Here is a 26233-nt window from a genome sequence, read left to right on the forward strand (position 1 = left end):
TGCCATATCCTGTATAGTGTCAGAAGGGATCTAATTTAATTTAATTCTTTTGCATCCAATTGTCTCAGCATCAGTTATTGGAAAGACTATTCTTTCTTTATTAAATTGTTTTAGCAGCCATGTTGAAAAGTCAGTTGACCATAAATGTAAAGATATATTACATTCTGGGCTCTTAAGTCTATTTCATTCATATATGTCTATCCTATGATAGTATCACAGTTTTGATTAATGTAGCTTTGTGAAAGGTTTTGAAATTGGGAAGTATGAGTCTTATACTTCGCTGTTCTGGTTCAAGGTTGTTTTTAACTATTCTGGGTCTTTTGCAGCTTCATATGAATACGAGGATTAGCTTGTCATTTTCTGGAGGTGGCGGGGGGAGGGGGGCGGGTAGCCAGATTGGATTTTTATCAGGATTGCATTGATTAGGTATATAAAAACCTTAGGAAGATGATAAGGAACCAATTTTTATCTATCTTGAAAACTGGTGTTAAAAAAGGGGGGACAAAATCAAGTACTTTTCCTGTTCGTTTATGTGTTAATCATACCACTAGGCAACCAAATTATAGGTGAAGAGAAATGTCTCTTTATATATGTACTAGAGGCCCCGGTGCACAAAATTCGTGCGGGGGCGGGAGGGGGAGAGTGGGGGGAGCCTCAGCCCAGCCTGCACCCTCTCCAATCTGGGACCCCTTGTGAGATGTCCCTCTCACAATCCTGGACCACTGTCTCCTAATCACTCACCTGCCTGCCTGCCTGGTTGCCCCAAACTGTCCCCCCACCGGCCTGATTGCCCCTAACTGCCCCCCCCTCTGCTGGCCTGCTTGCCCCCAACTGCCCCCCTCTGCCAACCTGGTCACCCCTCACTGCCCCCCCGCCCCCGCGCGCCAGCCTAATCACCTCCAACTGCCCCCCCTGCAGGCCTGGTTGCCCCATGCAGCCTGCTATTCAGTCATTTGGTCATCCCTCACTAACCCCCGTGCTGGCCTGGTCGCCCCATGCAGCCTTCTGTTCAGTCATTTGGTCATCCCACACTAACCCCCCTGCCGGCCTGGCTGTAGGCAGCCATCTTGTGAGGGCATGAGGGTTAATTTGCACATTACCTCTTTATTGTATAGGACCCACTTGATAAATTAAAACAAACTAATAGAATTAGTTTGTCACCATTTTGTAATACCCAGTGAATGAATTGATTTAGTCATTGAGTATCGAGAGCTGCTAGCATCACAAAAAGAAATAACCATCTTCAATAAATGGTGTTGGGAAAAATTGGACAGACACATGCAAAATAATGAAACTAGACCACCAACTTACACCATATACAAGAATAAACTCAAAATGGATAAAAGACTTAAATGTAAGTTGTGAAACCATGAAAATCCTAGAAGAAACCATAGGCAGCAAAATCTCAGACATCTCTCTTTGCTAGCAATATGTTTACAGATGCATCTCCTAAGGCAGTGGTCGGCAAAATGCGGCTCGTGAGCCACATGCGGCTCTTTGGCCCCTTGAGTGTGGCTCTTCCTAAGCCTTAGGAGTACCCTAATTAAGTTAACAATGTACCTACCTAAATAGTTTAAGTTTAAAAAATTTGGCTCTCAAAAGAAATTTCAATCTCTGTACTGTTGATATTTGGCTCTGTTGACTAATGAGTTTGCCGACCATGGTCCTAAGGCAAAGGATACTAAGTAGGATTTAGTTTCCTAAACATAGAATTATATCAAAATAAAAAGCTTCTGCATAACAAAAGAAACCATCAACAAAATGAAAAGGGAGCCCACTGTATGGGAGAACATATTTGGCAATGATACATCTAATAAAGTGTTAATATCCAAAATATATAAGGAACTCATACAACTTAACAGAAGGAAGACAAACAGTCCAATTAAAAAATGGGCAAAGGGCCTAAATAGACCCTTCTCCAAAGTGGACATACAGATGGCCAAGGGACATATGAGAAAATGCCCAAAATCACTGATCATCAGAGAAATGCAAATTTAAATGACAGTGAGGTATCACCTCACACCTGTCAGAATGGCTACCATCAACAAATCAGCAAATGACAAGTGCTGGTGAGGATGTGGAGAAAAGGGAACCCTAGTACACTGCTGGTGGGAATGCAGACTGGGGCAGCCATTATGAAAAACAGTATGGAGTTTCCTCAAAAAATTAAATATGGAACTGCCATTTGCCCCAGTGATCCTACTTCTAGGAATATATCCTAAGAAACACAAAACACCAATCAGAAAGAATGTATGCAGCCCTGTGTTCATAGCAGCACAATTTACAATAGCTAAGACCTGGAAACAGCCCAAGTGCCCATCAGTAGATGAGTAGATAAAAAAGCTGTGGTACATTTATACCATGGAATACTACGCAGCAATAAAAAAGAAGAATCTCTTACCCTTTGAGATAGCATGAAGGCACCTGGAGAGTTTCATGCTACGTGAAATAAGTCAGTCAAAGAAAGACAAGCATCACATGATCTCACTCATGTGGAATCTAAGTAACAAAATAAACTGATGAACAGAATGGATCCAGAGACCTGGAAGCATGAAACAGAGTGCAGAATCCCCGAGGGAAGGCAGGGGAGGGTGGGTGGGAAGTAATCAATCAAGGACTTTGTATGCATATACGCATGGCCCATCTACACAGACAATGAGGCAGTGAGGGTCTGGGAGCGGGGGCAGGGGCCGGCTGGAGGGGGTCAGTGGGGGAAAAAAGGACATGTAATACAGCAATAAAGATTTATTTTTAAAAAAAGAAATAACCAGATATTATGTGCTTCTTGATTAAAGAACACAGTACCATCTATTGTCTTGTCAAAAGGATTGAACATGAGACTGATCAAACTGCTAATTCATTCAGCTGCCAGTTTGCAGAAATACAGAAGCCAAAGAACCACATTAAATGACACCATGAGAATGGAGTGATTTTACTGGGAAACCAGATCAACAGGTTTTCAATAATTATAAGGACTAAAAAGGATCAAAGTCTAATTATATATATATATAATATTTTAGGGATTTTCCTTTTTCAGAATTAACCATTTTTTGTTGTAAGTCCTTTCAGAACCCCCCAAATTACATATGTACATTCATTTGTATGGAGATAAATATATGTACATGTATATATATACACATAAACACATAATGTGTATATATATATATACATGTAATGTTTATACATGTATACATTTACATAAATACACTATGTCTTTGCTTTGAAATGTTGAAACTGTGTGTGTGTTAGGCTTGAAAGATGCTTTTCTCATTCCGTATTCTAGGTCTTCATTTTTTTCCTAGTAGTAGTTGATTTTACCCACTTTAACCTCTACATATTTCCTAGGATGATTGTACCATAATTTATATAGCCCTTTGGGAGGGGGAAGTGGTTTATTGGTAGGCAGCTTGTTTCCTTTTTTTTTTTAATCCTCACTCAAAGATACATTTTCCATTGATTTCGCAAGAGCATTAAAGGGAGGGAGCAGTGGGAAGAGAGAGAGAGAGAGAGAAGAAAATCGATGTGAGAGAGACACATCAGTTGGATGCCTCCTGCATGTACCCCCAACGGGGCTGGGGAACCCACAACCAAGGTACATGCCCTTCACTGGGAATTGAACCCGAGACCCTGCATTCCACATGCTGATGCTCTAACCACTGACAACCTGACCAGGGCTCCTTTAAGACTATACTGTAGTGAATATCCTTCTGCATGTAAGTATCTATAAAGTTTGAAAAGATGGTATCAAGTTTCCTTCCTTACATGTACTAAGGTATAAATAAGAGTACTTAGATTTTGCTTCCACTCAATTGAGTGTATAAACTGTGTTAAGTTTTGTAAGTATGTTTATGTTAATTTTGGCCTTACTCAGGATGAAGTTAGAGAATTCTTTTCAGTGGTTTTGAAAATAATATAAAAACAGATTTCTTTAAGCTAAACTAATGTTGATGTGAGCCTCATCGTTTTCCATGTAATTGTTACATTTTACCGAAGAAGTTATTTAAAAAGTTATACCAAGTTCATAGTCAAATTCGTAGTAAAGATTTTAAAAAATATTTTATAATGTACCTGTTTATATATATGCAACAAATATTTAAGCTACTCACTGATAGCTACCTCTGTGGTTAATTCCTAGAAGTGGAATTACTGGATCAAGAAGTAGAAACATTTTCAGGGCTTTTGAAACATATTGCCAAACTACCCACCAGAAAAAGACCTTTACCAGGAATGTGATGATTTATATTCATTTCTCTGAATGCTGGCATGTTTTTTCTATAAGTTTACTGACCCATTTGTATGCCTTTTGTGAATATTTCTTTATTATGTTTGCTGACTTTTTAAAATATGATTTATAGAAGCAGCTTATAGTGGTTAATGATTCTTTGTTGTTAAAAATTCTTTTTACTATTGTGCCTTGTCTGTTTTTGTTTGTTAGTTTGTGAGTGTGCTTATTTGGTGAAGGGTGCATATTTTACCTTGTTTGGTTTTGTGTTTATGCATACATATTCCCCATCTGACTGATTTGAGAAACATGCACTTTAATCTTTTTCCCAGGTCTTATGCTATCTTTTACTTTTATGTATGGTGTGAGATAGAGTTAGTTAATCGTTTGAAAATAGGTTGCATAGAATTATATGTATGTATGAGATAAAGCAAGAAAGGGATTCTTTTGTAGATAAAACATAAATAATGTTATCTAATAGACTAATTTTTAATTAGATTTGAAAAGGCTGAATTTTTTTCATTTGTGTACAAATTAACTGAGTAAGAAAACCAGAACAACTTTAGCTTTTCATATTTACTTAAACAACTGTATCTTTAGAGATACAGTGTTCAGCTAACATTGGGGAAGAAATAGACAAATAAATATTCAGGGTTTTAATTTTTTTTTTTTAATTGTGGTAAAATACACATAGCATAAAATTACCAGCTTAACCATTTTTAAGTTTACAGTTCAGTGGTATTAAATACATTCACATTGTTGTGCAGCCATTACCACCATCCATCACCAAAACTCTTTCATCTTGTAAAACTGAAACTCTATACCTGTAAACAATAACTCAAAATTTTGCCCTCCTCCAACTTCTGGCAACCATCATTATACTTTCTGTCTTTATGATTTTGACTACTCTAAGTACCTCATATGAATGGAATCATAGATTATTTCTTTTTATGACTGGCTTTTTTTTCTTAGAATAATGCCAGTAAGGTTCACCCATGTTGTAACATAGTGCAGAATTTCCTTCCTTAAGGCTGAATAATATTCCATTGTATGTATATACCACATTTTGTTTATCCATTCATCTGTTGATGGAAACTTGGGTTTCTTCCATGTATTAGCTATTGTGACTAATGCTGCTATGAACATGGCCAAACACAACATCATAGAGTTTTTGTACTATGTTTTCTTCTAAGAGTCTTACTGTTTTAGGTTATATATATATATATATATATATATATATATATATCTCCTATCTAATAAAAGAGAAGCATGGTAATTAGCCGTACGTCCGCTACCCTTCCCATTGGCTAATCAGGGCTATATGCAAATTAACTGCCAGCCAAGATGGCGGCCGGCAGCCAGGCAGCTTGAAGCTAACATGAGGCTTGCTTGCTTCAGTGACGGAGGAAACCAACGTTCCCCGCCTGCCTTGCCGGCCTCTGAGCTTGCAGTTTGAAACATTGTTACAAATATAGAAGCTAAACAAAACCCCAGAAACCTGCTTTCAGCCAGCCGGGATCTCAGAACTGGAGTTCATACAGTGTTTCGATTATAGAACCCAAACAAACCAGATACCTGTTTTCAGCAGCAGAGGCCTCAGAGCTGGAGCCAGAGCTAAAGCTGGTCCAGAATAAAAGAAAAAAAAGGAGTGGTTGGGAGCTTCAGTCACCCGCCAGCCTGAAAACAGCCCTCAGCCCCTCACCCAGACTGGCCAGGCACCCCAGTGGGGACCCCCACCCTGAAGGGTGTGTGACCAGCTACAGACAGCCATCATCCCCTCACCCAGGCTGGCCAGGCACCCCATTGGGAACCCCCACCCTGATCCAGGACACCCTTCAGGGCAAACCAGCCGGCCCCCACCCATGCACCAGGCCTCTATCCTATATAGTAAAAGGATAATATGCCTCCCAGCACCAGGATCAGCGGAGCCGCAAGGCCTCCCGGCACCGGGATCAGCGTGACAGGGGGCAGCGCCCAAACCCCCTGATCGCCCTGCAGCTGTGTGTGTGACGGGGGGCGGGGCCACAACCTCCCTATCTGCCCTGCTCTGTTTGTGACAGGGGAAGGCACCCCAACCCCCTGATCAGCCCTGCTCTGTGCCTGATGGGGGGAGCTCCCCAACCCCCTGATCTCCCTGCAGCTCTGTGTGTGACAGGGTGCGGCACCCCAACCCTCCCACCCCCCCACGGGCCCTGCTCTGTGTGTGACGGGGTAGAGCCATAACCTCCCCATCGGCCCTGCCCTGAGTGTGACAGTGGCGGCGCCCCAACCCCCTGATCGGCCCTGCTCTGTGGTTGATAGAGGGCGGCGCCCCAACCCCCTGATCTGCCCTGCCCTGAGTGTGACAGGGGGCGGTGCCCCAACTTCCCTATCGACCCTACTCTGTGAGTGACTGGAGGGAGCACCTCAACCCCCTGATCGGCTCTGCTCTGTGCATGATGGGGGGAGCTCCCCAACCCCCTGATTGACCCTGCTCTGTGCGTGACAGGGTACGGAGCCCCAGCCTTCCTGATGGGCCCTGCTCTGTGCGTGACAGGGGGCAGCGCCCCAACCCCCTGATTGGCCCTGCTCTGTGCATGACAGGGTACGGAGCCCCAACCCCCCTGATGGGCCCTGCTCTGTGCATGACAGGGGGTGGCGCTGCAACCTCCCCATCAACCCTGCCTTGAGTGTGACAGGGGGCGGTGCCCCAACCCCCCAATCGGCCCTACCTTGAGCATGACTGAGGGTGGCATCGCAACCTTCCAATCTGCCCTGCTCTGTGCATGACAGGGGAAGGCGCCCCAACTCCCCAATCAGCCCTGCTCTGAGCCCGACCAGGGGCTGCACCTAGGGATTGGGACTGCCCTCTGCCACCTGGGAGCAGGCCTAAGCCAGCAGGTCGTTATCTCCCGAGGGGTCCCAGACTGCGAGAGGGCACAGGCCGGGCTGAGGGACCCCCCCTTCCCCCCGAGTGCACAAATTTTTTTGCACTGGGCCTCTAGTATATATATAATCTTCAAGACCCTGTTTTCAATTCTTTGGGGTATATATACACCCAGATTTAAAATTACTGGGTAATATGGTAATTGTATTTTACTTTTTTGAGGAACTAACATACTATTTTATATTCCTACCAACAGTACACAAAGGTTTTAGTTTCTCCACATCCTCACCAATACTTGTTTTCTGTTATTTGATAGGTGCCCTCCTAATGGGTATGGATGGTATCTCATTGTAGTTTTGATTTGCATTTTCCTAATGATTAGTAATGTTGAACATCTTTTTCTGTGCTCATTGGCCATTTGTATATCTAATTTGGGGAAATGTCTATTCAAGCATTTCGGCATTTTTGAATTGTGTTTGATTTGGTTGTTGAATTTCAGGAGTTCTCTATATATTCTGGATATTCATACCTTGTCAGGTATATGATTTGCAAATAATTTTCCCCATTCTGTGGGTTGCCTTTTTACTCTGTGGATAGTGTCTTTTGATGTACAATTTTTAAAAGTTTTTTCTATAGGACAGTTTGTCTTGTTGTTACCTATGTCTTTGGTGTCATATTTAAGAATTCATGGCCAAACACAACATCGTAGCGTTTTTGTACTATGTTTCCTTCTAAGAGTCTTACTGTTTTAGGTCTTACATTCAGATCCTTGATCCATTTTGAATTGATCTTTGTATATGGTGCTAGGTAAGAGTCCAACTTCATTCTTTTGCATGTGGATATCCAGTTTTCCCAGCAATATTTGTTGAAGACTGTCTTTTCCTTAGTGAATGGTCTTGGCACCCTTGCCAATTTTTTTTTATTTTTTTTTTAGCATAAATGTGAGGGTTTACTTTACAGCTTTGTAATCAAGTTTTGAGATGAGGAAATTTGTGTTTTCCAGCTCTGTTCTTTTTCATGATTATTTTGACTATTCAGATCCCTTGAGATCCAAATGAATTTTAAATTGGGTTTTTCTGTTTTTGTGAAAATAATGTTATTGAGATTTTGGTAGGGATTGATTAGAACCTGTAAATTGCTTTGAGTACTATTGACATCTTAACAATATGAAGTCTTCTAATCCATGAATGTGGGATGTTTCCATTATTTCTGTCATCTTTAATTTCTCTCAGCAGTTTTATAGTTTTCATTGTACAAGTCTTTCACATTGTTGGTTTAAGTTCATTTCTAATTATTTTATTTGCTTCAATGCTGTTGTAAATGGAATTGTTTTTGTCATTTTCTTTTTAGATTGTTTGTGTACAGAAATGCAACTTATTTTTGTGTGTTGACTTCATGCCTTTCAATTCTTTTTCTTGCCTTATTGTTCTGGTTGCGACTTCTATTAGTATGTTGAATAGAAGTGGTGAAGTTGACCAAAATTAACCTCAATTTGTCATCCAAGTTTTCCCCTGGAAGTTATAAGCCTTTAACAGACTCCACATTTCCAAAATAGTTATATCATATTCTGCCTGTGCAGTTGTTATGTAGGTACAGAGACAGATTCCTGGGGCTTCCTACTCCATCTTTTCAGAATCTGAACTATTTTTAATAATCTAATAATTTCATTTAAATGTTGGCATGACTTTAAAACGGAGGCCAGTTTCTCTCAGACTCTGTGTATTAAGCCATAAAATACATTTCATACAGTTAAATATTATCAAGCATTTGCTAGTTATGAAAACTGTGATTTAATTGAATTCACTTTGCTTCTCAGGACCTCTTCATATTTAACAATTTTCTTTACTTTACAGAAATACCGGTATCGGGATGAAGATACACCTCCTCAAGAGCACATTTCTCCACAAATCGCTAATGAGGTGATAGGTCCAGAATTGGTTCATATTTCAGAGAAAAACCTGTCAGAAATTGAGAATGTCCATGGATTTGTTTCTCATTCTCATATTTCACCAATAAAGGTAAGATCATTTTGTTGCTATGAATTATATATTACTTATGTTACCTAGTATAGCTCATACTCAGAAAGAACTATTCTTTCGTAGGTTTTCCTTCCCCTTGATTTTCCTGGTTTTGTAGTTATAGGGAATTTTATAATATTTATTAGCATTCTAAGAACATTTTTAAAGATATATTTTATAAATGAATTTTATCAGGGATACTACCTTTAAGCTTAAAAATTCCTGTAAAGGAAATAACTATTATAATTCAAATACCACACACAGAAATATTTTTGAACACTAATTTTAAGTATTACTAGGTACAGAAAAACATAACAGTTTCTTTGAAGTTCAGTATGTGGCTTTACCTGATCCCATTACCTTGCCTTCTCTCTCAGAAATAACCATAATCCTGGTTTCTTATAAAAGTCTATCACATATTTAGATCTCTGATCAGTGTATTATTTATTTTGCCTATCTTGAACTTTATTCAATTAGAATTATACTGTATATAATCTCAGCTTGCATTTTTTGCTTAACATTATGTATATTCTGAGACTCATTATTTTCATTGTTCTAGTTTTCTATTTTGTAAATATACTATAATTATCTTACTTTTGATGAACATTGAGGTGTTTATTACCAGTATAAAAAGTGCTGTTAAAAACATAGATTGTGTATACACATTTTTGTGGGCAACACCAAGATTATTTTCCAAGTGGTTGTTTTCAAAGAACCATCCCTTTTTGGAAAACGTTCTCTTGTGTCCCTCCTCCTGTGCTGCCATCCCACCCCCTTGTTTTCCTACATACATATGCATACATATATACACCTGTTTATGTAGATATATAAATATAAATGTGTGTATAATCTACATATCAATAGAAGATTGTGTTTGATTGAAGCACTCTTGATCTTTTCTTGGGAGACTAAATGAGGGACACAGTTCTCCTTTTCTCTTTTATTGTGTTATTTTTTATTTCCTGCTTTCTTTGAGTTTATTCAGTTTGGCTTTTTTGTTCTAGTTTCTTAAATAGGTTGTTTATTGCATTATCAGTCTTTTCTAATAGTATTTGAGTTTGTAAATTTTCGTTTACATAGCACTTTAGCTGTGTCCTCCCAATTTTAATATGTAATATTTTTTGTGATCTAACATTTTCTTTATGGTTTTTTTTGTTTGTCTTATGAGTTACTCAGAAATACGCTTTTTAATATTTAAACATAGGAGACACTTCTTTCATGTCTTATTTTAGATTACATTTTCTCATCTCATTTTTTTCTTATTAGCTTAGAAGTTTTTCATTCTGCTTCTTTTCCTTTAATAGCTATCCTAGAAGTTTTAATACACATTTTTAACTTCAGAAAAATCTAAGATCAATAAATATCTTTTACCCTCATTCTAAATAACATAAGAACCTTAAAACAATTGAACTCTGATCACTCCTGCTTGCTTTATATGCTGTTCTTATCAGCCTATGCCTGTTTATCTTGACTGAAATTATATAAACTATTTCTTACTTTATTTGAAAACGCCTGCCAGGTATGTATCTTTTGTTTCTGATGTTTTGAATTTCTGGTCATTCTGATTGTTACAAACTATGCAAAGCCAGTTTGCACATACCCAACTGCTCCACAATTTCTTGGTATTTTGGTAGTTACTTTCATAAGTATGCAGCTTCTGGCACAAGCAGACAGTGAGCCAGCAAGCATGAAGTATTTTATATAGCCTCTTAAAATATGATGGATGAGCCCAGGCCAAGTTGCACAGTTGTTGAGAGTGTTGTCTCCATACTCCAAGGTTACAGGTTCAATCCCCAGTCAGGGAACATACACAAAAACATAAATAAATAGAGCAACAAAAAATCTCTCTCTCAAATCGATAAATAAAAATTTAAATAATATATGATGTAGCCTCAGTTCTCTGCTGTTGCATAAAATGCTCACTCTAGGCAAATAAAGCAGTATTCCAAAGACAAGATTTTGTTATCCAGAATTTCTAGACATCTTAGAAATTAAACCTGAAGCCTTTTTTCCGATTATAAACTTGTTATACACATTTTTCTGTGTTAAAATTTTTAAAACTTCAGAAATATTACATGGTATATTTGTACCATAATTAGATGAACATTTCTGGTTTTTGCTATTTGTTATTTCCATTTTACTATGTTTTGTAAAGAAGGCTGCAGTAAATAATCTTTGGACATAAAAAGTGTTTGGTTTAGTTCCTTAGGCAGTGGTTCTCAACCTTCTGGCCCTTTAAATACAGTTCCTCATGTTGTGACCCAACCATAACATTATTTTCGTTGCTACTTCATAACTGTAATGTTGCTAATGTTTTGAATCGTAATGTATATATCTGATATGCAGGATGGTCTTAGGTGACCCCTGTGAAAGGGTCGTTCAACCGCCAAAGGGGTCGCGACCCACAGGTTGAGAACCGCTGCCTTAGAGTTTATTTTCTAGGAGTCACATTACTTGGTCAGAAGCATATGAACTTTCTCAAAGTTTTTGATACATTTGACAGACTATATACTGATACAGTTATAATTTAAAAATTAGTAAAGCTGCCCTGTTTGGGGAATTTCTTCCTGCTTTTCCTATTTCATGCATACGTTACTGTGGCAGGTACCTCAAAAAATAATTATTTAAGGATTGAGATAGATTAGGAGTGTGTGGGTAATAGGAAAATGGTTAGGGTCCTTTTAACTTTGTTAGAAAATCAAATATTTTTTTAAAAAAACTTTTGTTTTGACATAAGGTAAGTTTTAATGTTGTTGTTTTTAATTTTTTGAGAAGCAGCACAAATGTTTTAGGAAGTTCCACAATGAAATATCTTTTATTTTAGATATGCTGTCAGTTATCAGATTAGTAGCCTCTTAAAAAAAAAGAAAACTAATATAGGGAGCTTTTCCACTTTATAGTATTATAGTTTGGAATGAAGCAAGCAAGTAACTATTATACTGTACATGGAATTCAGTATATGAATTGTTTTTGTAATTTGAAAAATTATCTTTGGATAGTAATGATCTGACTGCAATGTAAGTTAGGCACTACTTTATTCTTAACAGTTCTTATGAAAGCTAAAAAATAAGGTTAATTTAATAGGTACTTTTTAAAAAAATTAACTGCTAGAATAGTAGTTCGGTTTATCAAACAATAAATGCATTCATCAAACATTTATTAAACATCTGGTCTAGTAGCTTTGTATTTTTATGATGAGACTAGAGGCCTGATGCACAAAATTCGTGCAAGAGTAGACCTTCCTTCCTCCCCACTCCCCCGCTGCCAGCACCAGCTTCCCTCTGGGACCCGGGCTTCCCTTGCAGCCCCTGCTTCGTCTGGAAGGACGTTGGGTCTAATTAGCATATTATGCTTTTATTATTAGACTAGAGGCCTGGTGCACAAAATTTGTGCACTGGGGGGGGGGTGTCCCTCAGCCCAGTCGGCACCCTCTCCAGTCTGGGATCCCTCTCACAATCTAGGACTACTGGCTCCCAACCACTCGCCTGCCTGATTGCCCCTAACCGCTTCTGCCTGCCAGCCTGATCACCCCCTAACCACTCCCCTGCCAGCCTGATCGAAGCCTAACTGCTCCCCTGCCGGCCCATTCGCCCCCAACTGCCCTCCCCTACCAGCTATCTTGTGGCTGTGGACACTGCCATCTTTGAGGGTGGAGCATAATTAGCATATTCCCTCCTTATTGGCTGTGGGCACCGTCATCTTTGCAAGGGTGTGAGGGTCAATTAACATATTCCCTCTTTATTAGATAGGATAGTTATAGCACAGTATAACGTAACATGAAAAATAGAGAAATGAAATTCTTGGAGTATTCTGAAAAGAGAAAATTGACGAACAAGGTGTTGAATGAAGGATGTGTACAAGATCCCAATTCATAGGATAAGGCAGTTACTGAGGAAAATACAGTAGAATGATTATCAGAGGAAACTGTAAAACTGCAGGAAAGTTCATGATATTATACCTGATGTTTAGGGTGCTTGTTAGGAAATGATGGCAAAGTATGAAGGGTCTTGATCCTGAACCCTATTAAGAAGGGTTTGCCATCATGAAATTGGCTGTGAAATAATCTATCAGGTTTTTGTAGGTGCTAGTGCTGATTGTCATTACTGAAATAATGAATGAAATAAGATAGTGGTTGAAAGTTACTTTATGCAGAACTTAGCCTATTGGTAATTTTTCTTTTTTTTTTCTTTTTTTTTTTTTGGTAATTTTTCTTTAAAATTTCCAATGTGCTACGCAGTCTCAAGAAAAAAACTGGCACTATTATGATAGAAAATCCTAATGTGGGAGGAAAGGACACAACAAGAATTTTTGTTGTTGTATGTAACAGTTGTAACTGTTGTATGACACTAATAAGGACAGTATAAAGATTCTTAAAACTGAAAATGTACTGGGAATTAGTTAAAATGGTCAGAACACTAAAACAAACAGTAGATTTCAATCTAGATAAAGTGACACGGAGGGCATTAAGTTCATTGCTTAGTATGGGATGTTGCAGTGATCATTGAGGAAACAAAAGAATTTATATTTTGCTTTTATCTTCAATGACAAGGAAAATTATGTTCACCCTAATATTGGCAAAGTACATATAGTTAAGAAGGACTTGAAATCCAAGAGCAGGCAGTTATTTAAGTAACTGGATACATTCTATCCACTAGTAGAATAATATCAAATGAAATCACCACCACAGTTGGTAGTTTTTCAAATATTGTAAGAAATGGGGGTAGTAGAGAAATGGACATAAGCATTTTATGCAACAGCAGAGAACGGAGGCTCTGTATTTGCTTATGTCCATTGAATATAAATGATACAGGAATATAATATTTCTCATTTTAAGTACATAATGGATACTTTTTGAAGTCAACTTTGTTTTTGCATCACTGGAACATATTGAAATATTGTTGAAATTTATTTTACTTTTTTTGGATGACCTTGGTGTATTAAGATGAGCGGATAGTTTGCATGCAATGACCACTAGATGGTGCTCATAAAGAAGGGATTTGTACATACTACTATGTGATCAGAGTTTTTCTAGATAAATAACAAATCTGTTATGAAACTTCTCAGTTAAGTCTTGTCTTATCTTAATACAGTTGTACGTTTTGAAATTTAATAGGCCATATTATAAAATAGAAGTGTAAGGAAGATGCCTATTATGCTGCATTTACAGTGCATTATTTTTGTACAGTTACTTTGTAATTTATTTATCTTGTATTTTAGAGTTTTGATACTGTTTTTCCTCTCATCCTTCAACCTTTTAAAATATTCCACTAAGATTATTTAATCCTTGCCTTTGTTACTATACTTGGAGACTTCTGGATTTATTTCTGAGTTTGGAAAGGTGTACAAATAATTTAAGGCCTATCCTGTAGAAATTTTCAAACAGCCTTTACTTCTATTTAAATATTCTAAGGTAAAAATTCTCACAGTCATAAATTTTTTATAATAATCTTTTAGGTTCCATAATCATTAATTGGATGTACTTAGGTTACTTAAGCTTTCACCTCTATGTTGAGAGTTCTGCTATAAATAATATAATTCTGTAAAAACAAGCATTAGACTGTACAGAAAAAAGAATTTTAATTCTTTATGTATCATATTAAAATGTTAATAGTAACTCTTTTTGGTGATTTACACATGGTGTATTATGTATTTTATTTTATTAAACTTCCCAAGTTTTATAATGAACTTAAATTTTGTTTGAATGGAATAGAGTTTATCTTTCAACTCTGCTACATGAGTAGGGCTACTCTAAAGCAGAGGTCAGTGAGGAGTTGGATGACTTACACCTCTTAAATCATATGAATCCAGTGGATTTGAATAGGGAATTTATACACTGAAAAATATTTCTTCTCTGTACTTGGGATATATGGGATGGAATGACAACTTTAGATTGTTCACAAGTTCTTTGGCTCTCTAAGATAAGAAACCTGTGTAATGAACAGTGTACTGTTCTGTCTGTATTGGTACTTTTGCACCTTGAGTGGAAAATTTGTGTTCAAAATCATCATCATACCAATCTAAAATAACAGAATCTGCCTTCCTCAGGTTTTCATCAGACATGGATCAGCACATATTTGAGGACCAAACCAATTAATACTGCATTTGTATAAACAACACTGATCAATTTTTTATTATAAATACCTGTCCATAGTAAAACTTGAATTTTTTTTCAGGAGGTTTTAGTTTTTCCTTCAGAGGTAATTCTTAGTTCTCCGTTAACCCTTAATTTTTTGCTGTATTCCCCTACCCCCTAATGGATAGGACTAATCTGTCTAGGGCCACAAAATTATCAAATACTGCATGCACAGTCCTTGAGAAGCACCACCAGACTTTCTGCTATAATCTTTGTCACAAAGCATCTTACTCCAAAGAGTCCCACATAACTCTTGTTAGACATATGTCTGTGAATTAGGCATGAATCACAGAAGACAACATTAGCATCTTTTCTTACTGAATCAGGATTTGCAGCGGACCTGGAGATTTTAGTTTGTCAATGCTGCTTTCTACTAGACTGCATTTAGTTGATGCTGGTAAGCACATAATAAGAAAGATTTTATCATCTACATCTGAAAAAATATCCATGGCTGAGTTTGGGAATTAACTATGTATTTCTATCAACTTAAAATTGAATTAGTCAACCATTAGTAAATTATTCAGTAGTATTTTTATTCATATGTTGTTTTTGAATGACCATATATTGTATTTCATACCACTAGTATTTGTAGCATAGTGTTAAGAGGACAAACTTAGGAATCTGGTTCTCAAACTTGAGTGTGCTTAAGAGTCACAGGGAGCTTTTTAAAGATGAAAATTCCCAGATCCCCTTTACTCCTGAAAATTCTGGTGGGGAGGGGGAACCAGTCTGTTTTTTAACCATTACCCAAAGTTATCCTGAGGTGGACTATAATGTTGAGAAACATAAACCTAGGTATTAGATGTTAGATAATGTCTATTTAGCAATCAAATAATATTATTTTGTGAACCAGGGTATTATTTATATAATGTTAGATAAAACATGTTCCACTGGTTATTAACAAAATTATCTTTAATTCTTTTATATTTTTACGGATTCATAACTTGATGATCTTGATGTTTATAATATATGAGATGATGCTAATAATAACAGTTTTTTACAGAGTTGTTAAGTTTTTGTCTTTATTGGGTAGTTTTTTTGTTTTGGAGAGAGAGAGAGAGAGAGAGAGAGAGAGAGAGAGAGAGAGAGAGAGAGAGAGAGAGAGGAAAAGAGCAAGATAGAGAAATAGAAATAATAAACATCATTAATGGGCTGCCTCCTGCAAGCCCCCTACTGGGGATTGAGCCTGGAACCCAGGCATGTGCCCTGACCAGGAATCAAACCAGTGACCTCTTGGTTCCTGGGTCAGCGCTCAACTGCTGAACCACACAGGTTGGGCAATAGCAGTTTTTTGAAAATCATGAAAGTTTCAGAAGCCAAATATTTATTTTGCTAATTGATCTGTTTCTGCCTCCAGACCCAATTATCAAAGCATTAAAAAACAAAATACGCCCTAACCGGTTTGGCTCAGTGGATAGAGCGTCAGCCTGCTGACTCAAGGGTCCCAGGTTCGATTCCGGTCAAGGGCATGTACCTTGGTTGCGGGCACATACCCAGTGGGGAGTGTGCAGGAGGCAGCTGATCGATGTTTCTCTCTCATCGATGTTTCTAACTCTCTATCCCTCTCCCTTCCTCTCTGTAAAAAAAATCAATAAAATATATTTTTTTAAAAAAACAACCAAAATATTACATAAAATGATCATGTTACATTACAAATGAATTTCCCTCTATCATTAAATCCTCATAGTTTAATAGAGAGAGTACCTTTTAAAAAACTTAGAACTAGTGCTAATTAATGTAACCTCCTTCCAGATGTAGAAATTTGTATGTCAATGACAAAGGTTCACTTAGTAAAATTATTTTAAACAGTCGACTATTGGAAGAGAATCCTCTTGTATTTTTAAATTCAGTTTGTATTTATAATTTGAGTGGTGAAGATGCCATTGTATTTTACTACAGGCTGTGATTGAAACTGGGTAATCCAGGATTTCTCCACCCAGTGCATTAAATCAGGCAGCTCTAAAGGGTCTTGGTAGTACAGTGTTTAGAACATCCTTCTTTACCTGCTAATCGACCTCACTTCCTGGATTTGAGTCCATCTAGTTATCATCTAACAAAGGAACAGCTTTTGGTTCCTGCAGACGCTGGTGAAAAAAAAATACTCATGAGAAAGAAATCCACCTTATGCCATTTTTTTTGTCTGCAAATGTAAACTCAGCCATCATGCAGTTAACAGGTACAGAGGGAAGAAGATAGAAGCTCTTTCATGGAAAGAAATTACTGAGAAAATGAGCATCATTTCTCCAGGTTTTTATTTTCCCTGATCTACAAGTGATGCTGCTGTAATTCTAGCTGCAGTTTTTACCGATCATTCACCATTCAGCAGCTGGTAGAGAAGTAAGACTGCTTGGCAACCACCTGCAGGGCTGCAGAGATGAATTACATTTTTGGGAACAACACACTTCTGTACTCTCGCGCCAGTCGAGGAGGCAATGCTAGCTCTAGCCATGGCTCTGTAGGCCCAAAGCAGAAACACGGGGCAAAAAAGGACTCATCAGATGAACTGCAAGCTGAGCCAGAACCTTCACGCTGGCAGCAAATAGTTGCATTTTTCACTCGAAGGCACAGCTTTATTGATTGCATCTCAGTAGCCACCAGCTCCACGCAGGTAACATACCACTTGTTGAAATTATTTTCAATATATTTTGGTTCATGTTTGTTTTGAAAAAAATGTACTATAGTATAGATTTCTTATTATTAAAAAATATAATCTTATGCACTGAAACCTTGGGTACACAAAAATGTATGTTTTCAGTCCATCTGTTCAGGTCTTTAGTATGAAAAGGGAAAGAAAAAATATTTTCCCTTTTGATCTTATGTAATGCCAAACAAAACAGTCTTGGGTTCTGTTTAATAACTTCTCTAAAAATATAAAGCCATTGATATATAAATTAAAAAGTAAATTAACAATGCTTGTCTCATCTTAAGACTGTTAAATGCTATAAAGTATGTCTAACCAAAGAAAATACCTGTTTAGCTTTTATAAGCCATTAAATAACCTTTGGAATATTGTTGTAGTAATAAGGTAAAAGAAGATAAGTTAAAATATTTTTATTTTCTCATTTTTTAAAAATAAATTGAATGGTGTATCCTTATATCTTAAAGTTATATAAAATTACTGTTTTTTGGGGAAATTTAATGAATCTTTCAGTCTCTATAAATATATATTATCTGGGATTAACTTGTGAAATTACACAATTATAGGAATATTTTTTCAAATACTTAATTGACAGTTTAGAGAGGTGAGCAAACACGAAAAATCTGCCAAATTTTTTTTAAAATCACTTCTTTTTAAGGAAATGAGTATTGAAAATAGGAAAGATATAAAATTAATAGTTGAGTGAAATACCTATTACTTGGTATTAAAGGAAAATTGGGCAGTATTCTTATTTTAAAACATTTTTGATAGATATTCATTCAACTTTCATAAAAATGAAAGGATAATCTAATTTAAAACAAGGTAAGAATGTTTCTGTTTTTTGACATCAGTAATACTTAACAAAATATATGACCATACCTTAGGGCATTTAAAAATTCTTTAAAACTATTTTTTTAAATAATTAGAAGCAATCAACAGCTTCTTTCTTAATTTTGGAACTAGAATTATCTTTCAATAGTTTTGATTTTAAAATGTCAGATTTCTTAAGAAATTCTACTTATTTTTATTACATGGTTGAGAGAAATAGAGTTACTGGACTAGGGAGAGTCATGAAAGTCATTAATTGTTTTTATGTAGAGGTACTGAGATCACTTATAATGAAAGTTATTCAGAGGCAACAATTGATTTAACTCTTAGATTGAATATTGCACCAAGAATTTAACTACCTTAATTTTGACTATAATTACGTATACCAAAAAGGGTCACAAAGACTAAAGCTTGACATTGTTATTCATTGTAGATTAATAGTAAATTATATTTTCCATTGTCTGATGCCAGAATACATTTTTCTGTTTCATCTACTGACTCATGGCTGGCAATTTTATTTTTTAGCACTAAAAGGATTTATATAGAGTTAAAAACAAAGTAGATTAATGAAATTTCTTAAGTGAGCATATACTATATATACCTGTGAATATAGTAGTAAGATATTGATAGTGTTTTGTTATATGATTGATAAATAACAACAGTAATGATGATGATCAGGTCTTCTATTACACTGTTGTCAGAAATATTTTTTTAAGATTTGATAGCAAGATTAACTTTGAATCTAATTTCTTATAACTATGCTGTATGCTATTTCTAGCAGTTTAGAGAATTGTTATTGAATCAAGTCTTATTAATTTGAAAGTCATTACTCTGATGAAAAAAAGAATTTGTTTTCTTTACAGATTCATTTAAATTGTTTGTCTGTTGGAGGTATTCATTTTCATAACTAAGATTATTTGCCCGGTCCTTCTGTAATATCTGGAAATTAGTGGGAAATCATTAATGTTTTTTTTAAATGATAAGGGAGCCAAGTGGTTATAAACTTCGACAAGATCCCCATCTTTTAGGATAGAGCTTGTTATATGATTAGTGCTCAATAAGTGTTTATGGAATTGATTGATTTCCATGTCAGTCACCTTGAACCTTATTAGCTCATGGCCTTTCAAAATATGGCACCTAATCTGAAACCACTTGGGTAATTACATTTATATCTACTCTCTTCCCTCATAAGTTCCTTTAGTTTTTCACAGCAGCCCATCTCTTCTTCCATTTCCCTTTTCTTCCCCTGCATTCTTCATATTTTCTTCAAGCCACAAAACTCCTCCATGCACCTTCTCTCTTCACCGTTTTTAGTCCCCACCTAATGATGTAACCATACAGCTTATAAACTATCTGTAATTTTTGTCATTCACTTCTATCCCAAAGATTTAAATTGTGGGTTTTTGTCTGTCTGTTTTGGGGTATGTGTTTTTTATGTTAAATTAAGATGAATTTCTTGTGACTTGTTTTACTGTGGTGTAAGTTTTACTTTTGGGGGCTTCACACTACTTATGTTCTTAATTTGGAATAATTATAATATAGGAAAAGTGGCCTATTCATTGTTAAGCCCTCCTGAGTTTCACACCACAGAATTTCTTCTATTCTTACATTTAGGATCAATTGATGGCAATCTGCCCTTAGCATATCCAAGCTCTGTTCCAATCTAGACCAAATTTTATATTCAGCAAGGTTTTTAAAAAATCCAGCACAATACTTCTAGACTTTCCTGCCTGATTAGCTCCTAGATAAAAAGTTTTAACCACTTGGCAATATTATTTTTATTAATGAAAATAGTAGTTACAAACTTTGAACAGCTGTGAAGTAGTGTAGGTCACTTTGAATGTGTGTTTAGCAACTGTCCCTATATTTTAGACTACTTGAAGATCCCTAACATGGATCACTATAAATATTCAAATTGGGTTCTCCCATCTCCCCAGAGTCGACATATCAAATTAAGCTTCAGATGGCAAAGTTCTCTTCCTTAAGAGTGAATGGAATAGACATGATGACTTATAATTGAAATAGAACAATAAATTTTTTTCTCTATATGGAATTGGGGTAACATTGGTTAATAAAATTATATAGGTTTCAGCTGAACAATTCTATAATACATCATTTGTATATTGTATTGTGTGGTCACAACTCCAAGTCAAGTCTCCTTCCATCACCATTTATCCCCCCATATCCTCTTCTGCCTCCCCCTACACCCCTTTTTCTCTCTGGTAATCACCATACTGTTGTCTGTGTCTCTGAGGGGTGGTGGTGGTGGTGGTTTTTTATTTGTTTTAGGGGATTGATTTTTCTGTTTCTTGAGGGGGTTTGCTTAATCCCCTCATCTTTTTTCACCCAGTCCCACAACCATCTTCCCCTCTGACAACTGTCAGTGTGTTCTCTAAAATTTTAATACGAGTGGATATTAGCCACATAAGTTAAATAATCTTTTCAGAGAAAAAAACCCTGTTCTAAATTAAAATACAGAAAAACACTGTCCAGATACCCATGTGGAAAATATAAAGGCTGATTTGTATAAAAAGAATACTCTTCTAAACAAATGCATTCTGGATTATAAAAGATTTAAATTTTAGAATTGTGCATTGGATATATTGTCTTAAAAAAGACTATAATAGTATCAACCTCATTGAGTTAATTGTATTATATTATTTAATATATCTAACCTACTTAGAACAGTGCCTGGCAACTACTATTATTATTTTATTACATTATTATTATTTTATTTTTATACTAGAGGCCTGATGCACAAAATTCGTGCATGGGCCTTGGCCCCACCCACATGGCTTTCTCCCGAAGGAAGGACATTGGACTGATTAGCATATTATGCTTCTATTATTATAGATTGCTTAACTTGGATAGTGTGTGGACAAATTCAAATATAGATAATTAGGAACTGCATCACCTAGGTTAGTGTAGTTAGTTCAAGCATTCAGTAAATAGTGTTGACTGAACAAGTTAATTAAGTGCAAGCTGTACACTTTTTTAAGAGCTACACCCAGCACTTTCAATTGCAGGATATAAGGGAGGGCCCCAAAGAGCACCTCAAATTCTCCTTGAGACCACCAATTCCCTGACCTTGCCTCCCCTCCTAACACTCCCTTCTGCAAATTACTAAAGCAGTCACAAGTAGAAGCTAAATTTAACTATCTACCTTTTACCAAGTTCCCCAAGCATACCATCAGGACTAATTTTATTATTTTATTTTTTAAATATACTTTTATTGGTTTCAGAGAGGAATAGAGAAGGAGAGAGAGATAGAAACATCAATGATGAGAGAGAATCATTGATCAAGCCCACAACCTGGGCATGTGCCCTTGGCCAGAATTGAACCTGGCACCCTTCAGTCCGCAGGCTGACAATCGACTGAGCCAAACGGGCTGGGGCAGGACTAATTTTATACTGCACATTCCTTTTAACCTTAATCACCACACCTGGCATTCGTTTGAGACTACAACCTTCACAAAAAGTGAAACTATTGTCTGTCACACCCCATGCACTTTGGGACCAACAATGGGTTGTCTTCCTTGCTTATCGTATTGATATTTATGGATCATTGTATTTCCTCTAAAAATAAATGCAGATGTAATGAGATGGTATTTTCTACTTCCCCTTCTTTTCTAGTCATCTGCATTTCTCCCAGTCACTCCTAATTCTTTGATATCTTCAACTTCCAGGATCTTGTTTTTATTTCTTTCATTAGAACAGTGGCCGGCAAACTGCGGCTCTCGAGCCACATGCGACTCTTTGACCCCTTGAGTGTGGCTCTTCCACAAAATACCACGTGCTGGCACGCACGTACAGTGCAATTGAAACTTCATGGTCCATGCACAGAAGTCGGTATTTTGTGGAAGAGCCACACTCAAGGTGCCAAAGAGCCACATGTGGCTCGCGAGCCGCAGTTTGCCAACCACTGCACTAGAATGACCTACTTAAATGGTTATTTTCAAGAACCCATTAGCTTTGACTATATCAGCTATTTTCTAACCTTTTTATCTTATGCACACAAACTAATTACTAAATTCTGCGGCATACCATAAAATACTGCTTTTGCCAATCTAACAAAAAAGGTAAAATTTTGATACATTCACACTGGACAGCTATTGTTGTGTTTGCTGTTGTCATTTTTTAAAATTGACAATCTAAGGGAAAAGAGGTCAGTTCCCCTGACTAAATAGTCAGGTATTGCATGTTTTAAAAATTCTTACAGCACACTGTTTGAAAATCGCTGGACTATATATATCACTTACAAAATCTCAGTTGCAAGCTTTCAAACTATCTGACTAGCTCTTTCTTTTCAGCTCACTTCCCCTACTATCAAGATTTTTTTATATATACCCTCTGAAGACCTCCAGCTCAGCTTTTTATTGTTTATCATTTCTTTTGTGCTTCCACTTGCCTTCTGCCTTGCTCAGATTCCTTGGTCCATGACTATAAACCAGGGGTGGGCAAACTTTTTGACTCGAGGGCCACAATGGGTTCTTAAACTGGACCGGAGGGCCGGAACAAAAGCATGGATGGAGTGTTTGTGTGAAATAATATAAATTCAAAGTAAACATCAACACTAATAAAAGAGAAAAATGGTAATTGGCGTACGAGCTACCCTTTTCATTGGCTAATCAGGGCTATATGCAAATTAACTGCCAACTAAGATTGGCAGTTAACTGCCAACAAGATGGCGGTTAATTTGCATATGTAGGCACAATGCAGGGAGGCGAAAGGGAAAGCAGGAAGAAGCCCCCTGACACTGACAGTGATCGGAAACCCAGGGGGGAGCTAAGAGCCCTGGGGCCGCCTTTGCCCTGCCCCCCAGCCATGATCAGAGAATCAGGCGCCTTTGCCGCCCTGGCCAGTGATAGCAGGAAGTAGGGGTGGAGCCAGCGATGGGAGCTGGGCACGGTCGAAGCTGGCAGTCCCGGGAGCTAGGGGTCCCTTGCCTGGGCCTAAAGCGAAGCCCACGATCGCGGGGCCGCTGCAGCTGCGAGTCCCCGCTGCCCGGGCCGGACGCCTAGGCCAGAGGCGTCAGGCCTGGGCAAAGGGCCGATCCTGCGATTGGAGGGTGATGGGGGTCAACGCCTGAGGGCTCCCAGTATGTGAGAGGGGGCAGGCTGGGCTGAGGGACACTCCCCCTCCCCCCCCCCCCCCACACACACCCAGTGCACTAATTTCGTGCACCGGGCCCCTAGACATTACATAAAAGGGTATGGTCTTTTTTTTTTTTTTAGTTTTATTCATTTCAAACTGGCCGGATCCAGCCTGCGGGCCGTAGTTTGCCCACAGCTGCTATAAACACTGTCTTTTGTAATCTCAGCTCTCTCTTGCCCTTCTGTCACTTCATTGATAAGATCCAACCTGACTGATTGCAGGTCTGCTCCGCCTCTTGCACACTGACAAAGCAGCACATCAAATACCTGTTTTCTGGCCCTCATTCTCAATTGATGGTCTTACTCTGTATTTGGGCCTGTTAAAATAAACTATACATCTGTGTTCCCAAAGCTCACCCCTTTGCTTCTGTATTAGAGCTTAGGGCCCTTGGACTATTCATGGACTTCTGAAATTCTCTCTTCTGCATTATCTGTGTTTCCCCATTTACTGGATCATTCTCATCATACATACTGCTATAATACTTCTCATTAAAATAACCAACCAAAAGAAACCTCTTTTGAAGTGTAGATTGTCAAATCCAATAATCAGTTCTTAATCTTCATTTTACTTAATCCTAGTTTTTACACAATTGACTACTGCCTCCTTTAAATTCTTTACTCTTTTGACTCTTGAACACCCCTTTTTGTATATTCCTCCAACCTCAGTGTCCTTTGCAGTATATTCCTCCTCTTTCTACTACTAATGTTAATAAGGGCTCAGTCCTTAAACGTCTCTCTTTTTATACTCACATTTCAGGTGATTTCATTCAATCCTGTGCCTTTAAATAACAATTATTTATATTTTTAGCTTGTACACTAAATTTGTATATCTAGCTTCCTACTCATCTCCAATGGAATAAGTATCGGAAAGTTAACATGTCAAAAACAGAGTTTCTAATTTTATTCTCATCTTCTTCAGTATACCATTTATTGAGATGCTGAAGACAATAATGGTTGGTACCATCTTCTATTCCTTTTTCCTTTGCTCTACATTCAGTCTAATAGCAAATCCTATTGAGTCTATTTCAGGATATATTTATGACCTGACCACTTTTCACCACTTTTACAACTACAAATTAAAGTTGACCCTTGAACAACATGGGGCTTAGGGATACCAGCTCTCTATGCAGTTAAATATTCGTGTATAAATTTTGACTCCCCGAACACTTAACTACTAATAGCCTGCTGTTGAACAAAAGTCCTACATAACATAAACAGTTGGTTAGCATATATTTTATATGTTATATGTATTATATTCTGTATTCTTACAATTAAGTAAGCTAGAGAAAATGTTAAGAAAATCATAAGAGAAAGTTCATTTACAGCACTGTACTGTATTTATCAATACTATAAGTTTACATCATCTATTTACAACATAAATCATCTGTATCTACATCAGTATTGTCTAGTATATGATACAAAATACTGTAGACCAGTGGTTCTCAACCTGTGGGTCGCCTAAGACCACCAGAAAACACATATATAATTACATACTGTTTTTGTGATTAATCACTATGCTTTAATTATGTTCAATTTGTAACAATGAAATTGGGGGTCACCACAACATGAGGAACTGTATTAAAGGGTCGCGGCATTAGGAAGGTTGAGAACCACTGCTGTAGATGTTATATGTATTATTAACACTAGACATCAAAAATAAAAAGATAATTTGAGAAAAATTTATATTTATTTACAGATATAACAAAGAAGCAGCAATATGGTTGCTTTATTGTAGCCTAGTGTATTAGATATGATTACTTCATGGTAGCCTAGCCTATACATCAATGAATGAATTGTTATAAAATATTTATGACATACAGTATTACAATCATATTCATAATACAGTATTATAAAATTTGTTACTTTTTAAAAAGAAGAAACCACTTATCCTATATAATAGAAGGGTAATATGCAAATCAACCGAATGGCAGAACAACTGGTTGTTATGATGCACACTGACCACTAGGGGGCAGACGCTCAACGCAGGAGCTGCCCCCTGGTAGTCAGTGCGCTCCCACCCAAGGAGCGCCACTTAGCCACAAGCTGTGGAGCAGGCCTAAGCTGTCAGTCAGATATTCCCCGAGGCCCCCCGGACTGCTAAAGGGCACAGACCGGGCTGAGGGGAACCCCCCCCTAAGTGCACGAATGTCATGCACCATGCCTCTAGTCTGTAATAATAGGCTGATATGCGGTTTCTCCAGTTACAAGAGAGAGAGGCATACTGTACAGTAAAGTAATTCTTTGAAAGCGATGCTATAAAACAGTAAGAAAACGAACATTATTTTATATTAAACTAGGGGCCCAGTGCATGAATTCATGCACCTTGAAAGGAACTGTGGGCCACGATGCTGCAGTGGACACAGGGCCAGGTCTCA

At 37.4% G+C, this 26233-nt stretch overlaps 1 protein-coding gene across 13 annotated transcripts in view; it reads left to right on the top strand.

Annotated features, from left to right (window-relative positions):
- The window catches only part of DLG1 (discs large MAGUK scaffold protein 1), a 308802-nt gene that overhangs the window by 99935 nt on the left and 182634 nt on the right, over positions 1 to 26233 (top strand). For 12 of the 13 annotated variants that reach the window (XM_059687457.1, XM_059687469.1, XM_059687460.1 and 9 more), the window contains exon 5: positions 8942 to 9106. In XM_059687457.1, coding sequence (XP_059543440.1) covers positions 8942 to 9106 — 165 coding nt within the window. Of the gene's footprint in view, positions 1 to 8941; positions 9107 to 17613; positions 17848 to 26233 lie in introns of those variants that run through there. The other variant, XM_059687468.1, reaches the window with a different exon arrangement.

This window comes from Myotis daubentonii, chromosome 3 (assembly GCF_963259705.1).
Source record: "Myotis daubentonii chromosome 3, mMyoDau2.1, whole genome shotgun sequence".
Taxonomy (NCBI): domain Eukaryota; kingdom Metazoa; phylum Chordata; class Mammalia; order Chiroptera; family Vespertilionidae; genus Myotis; species Myotis daubentonii.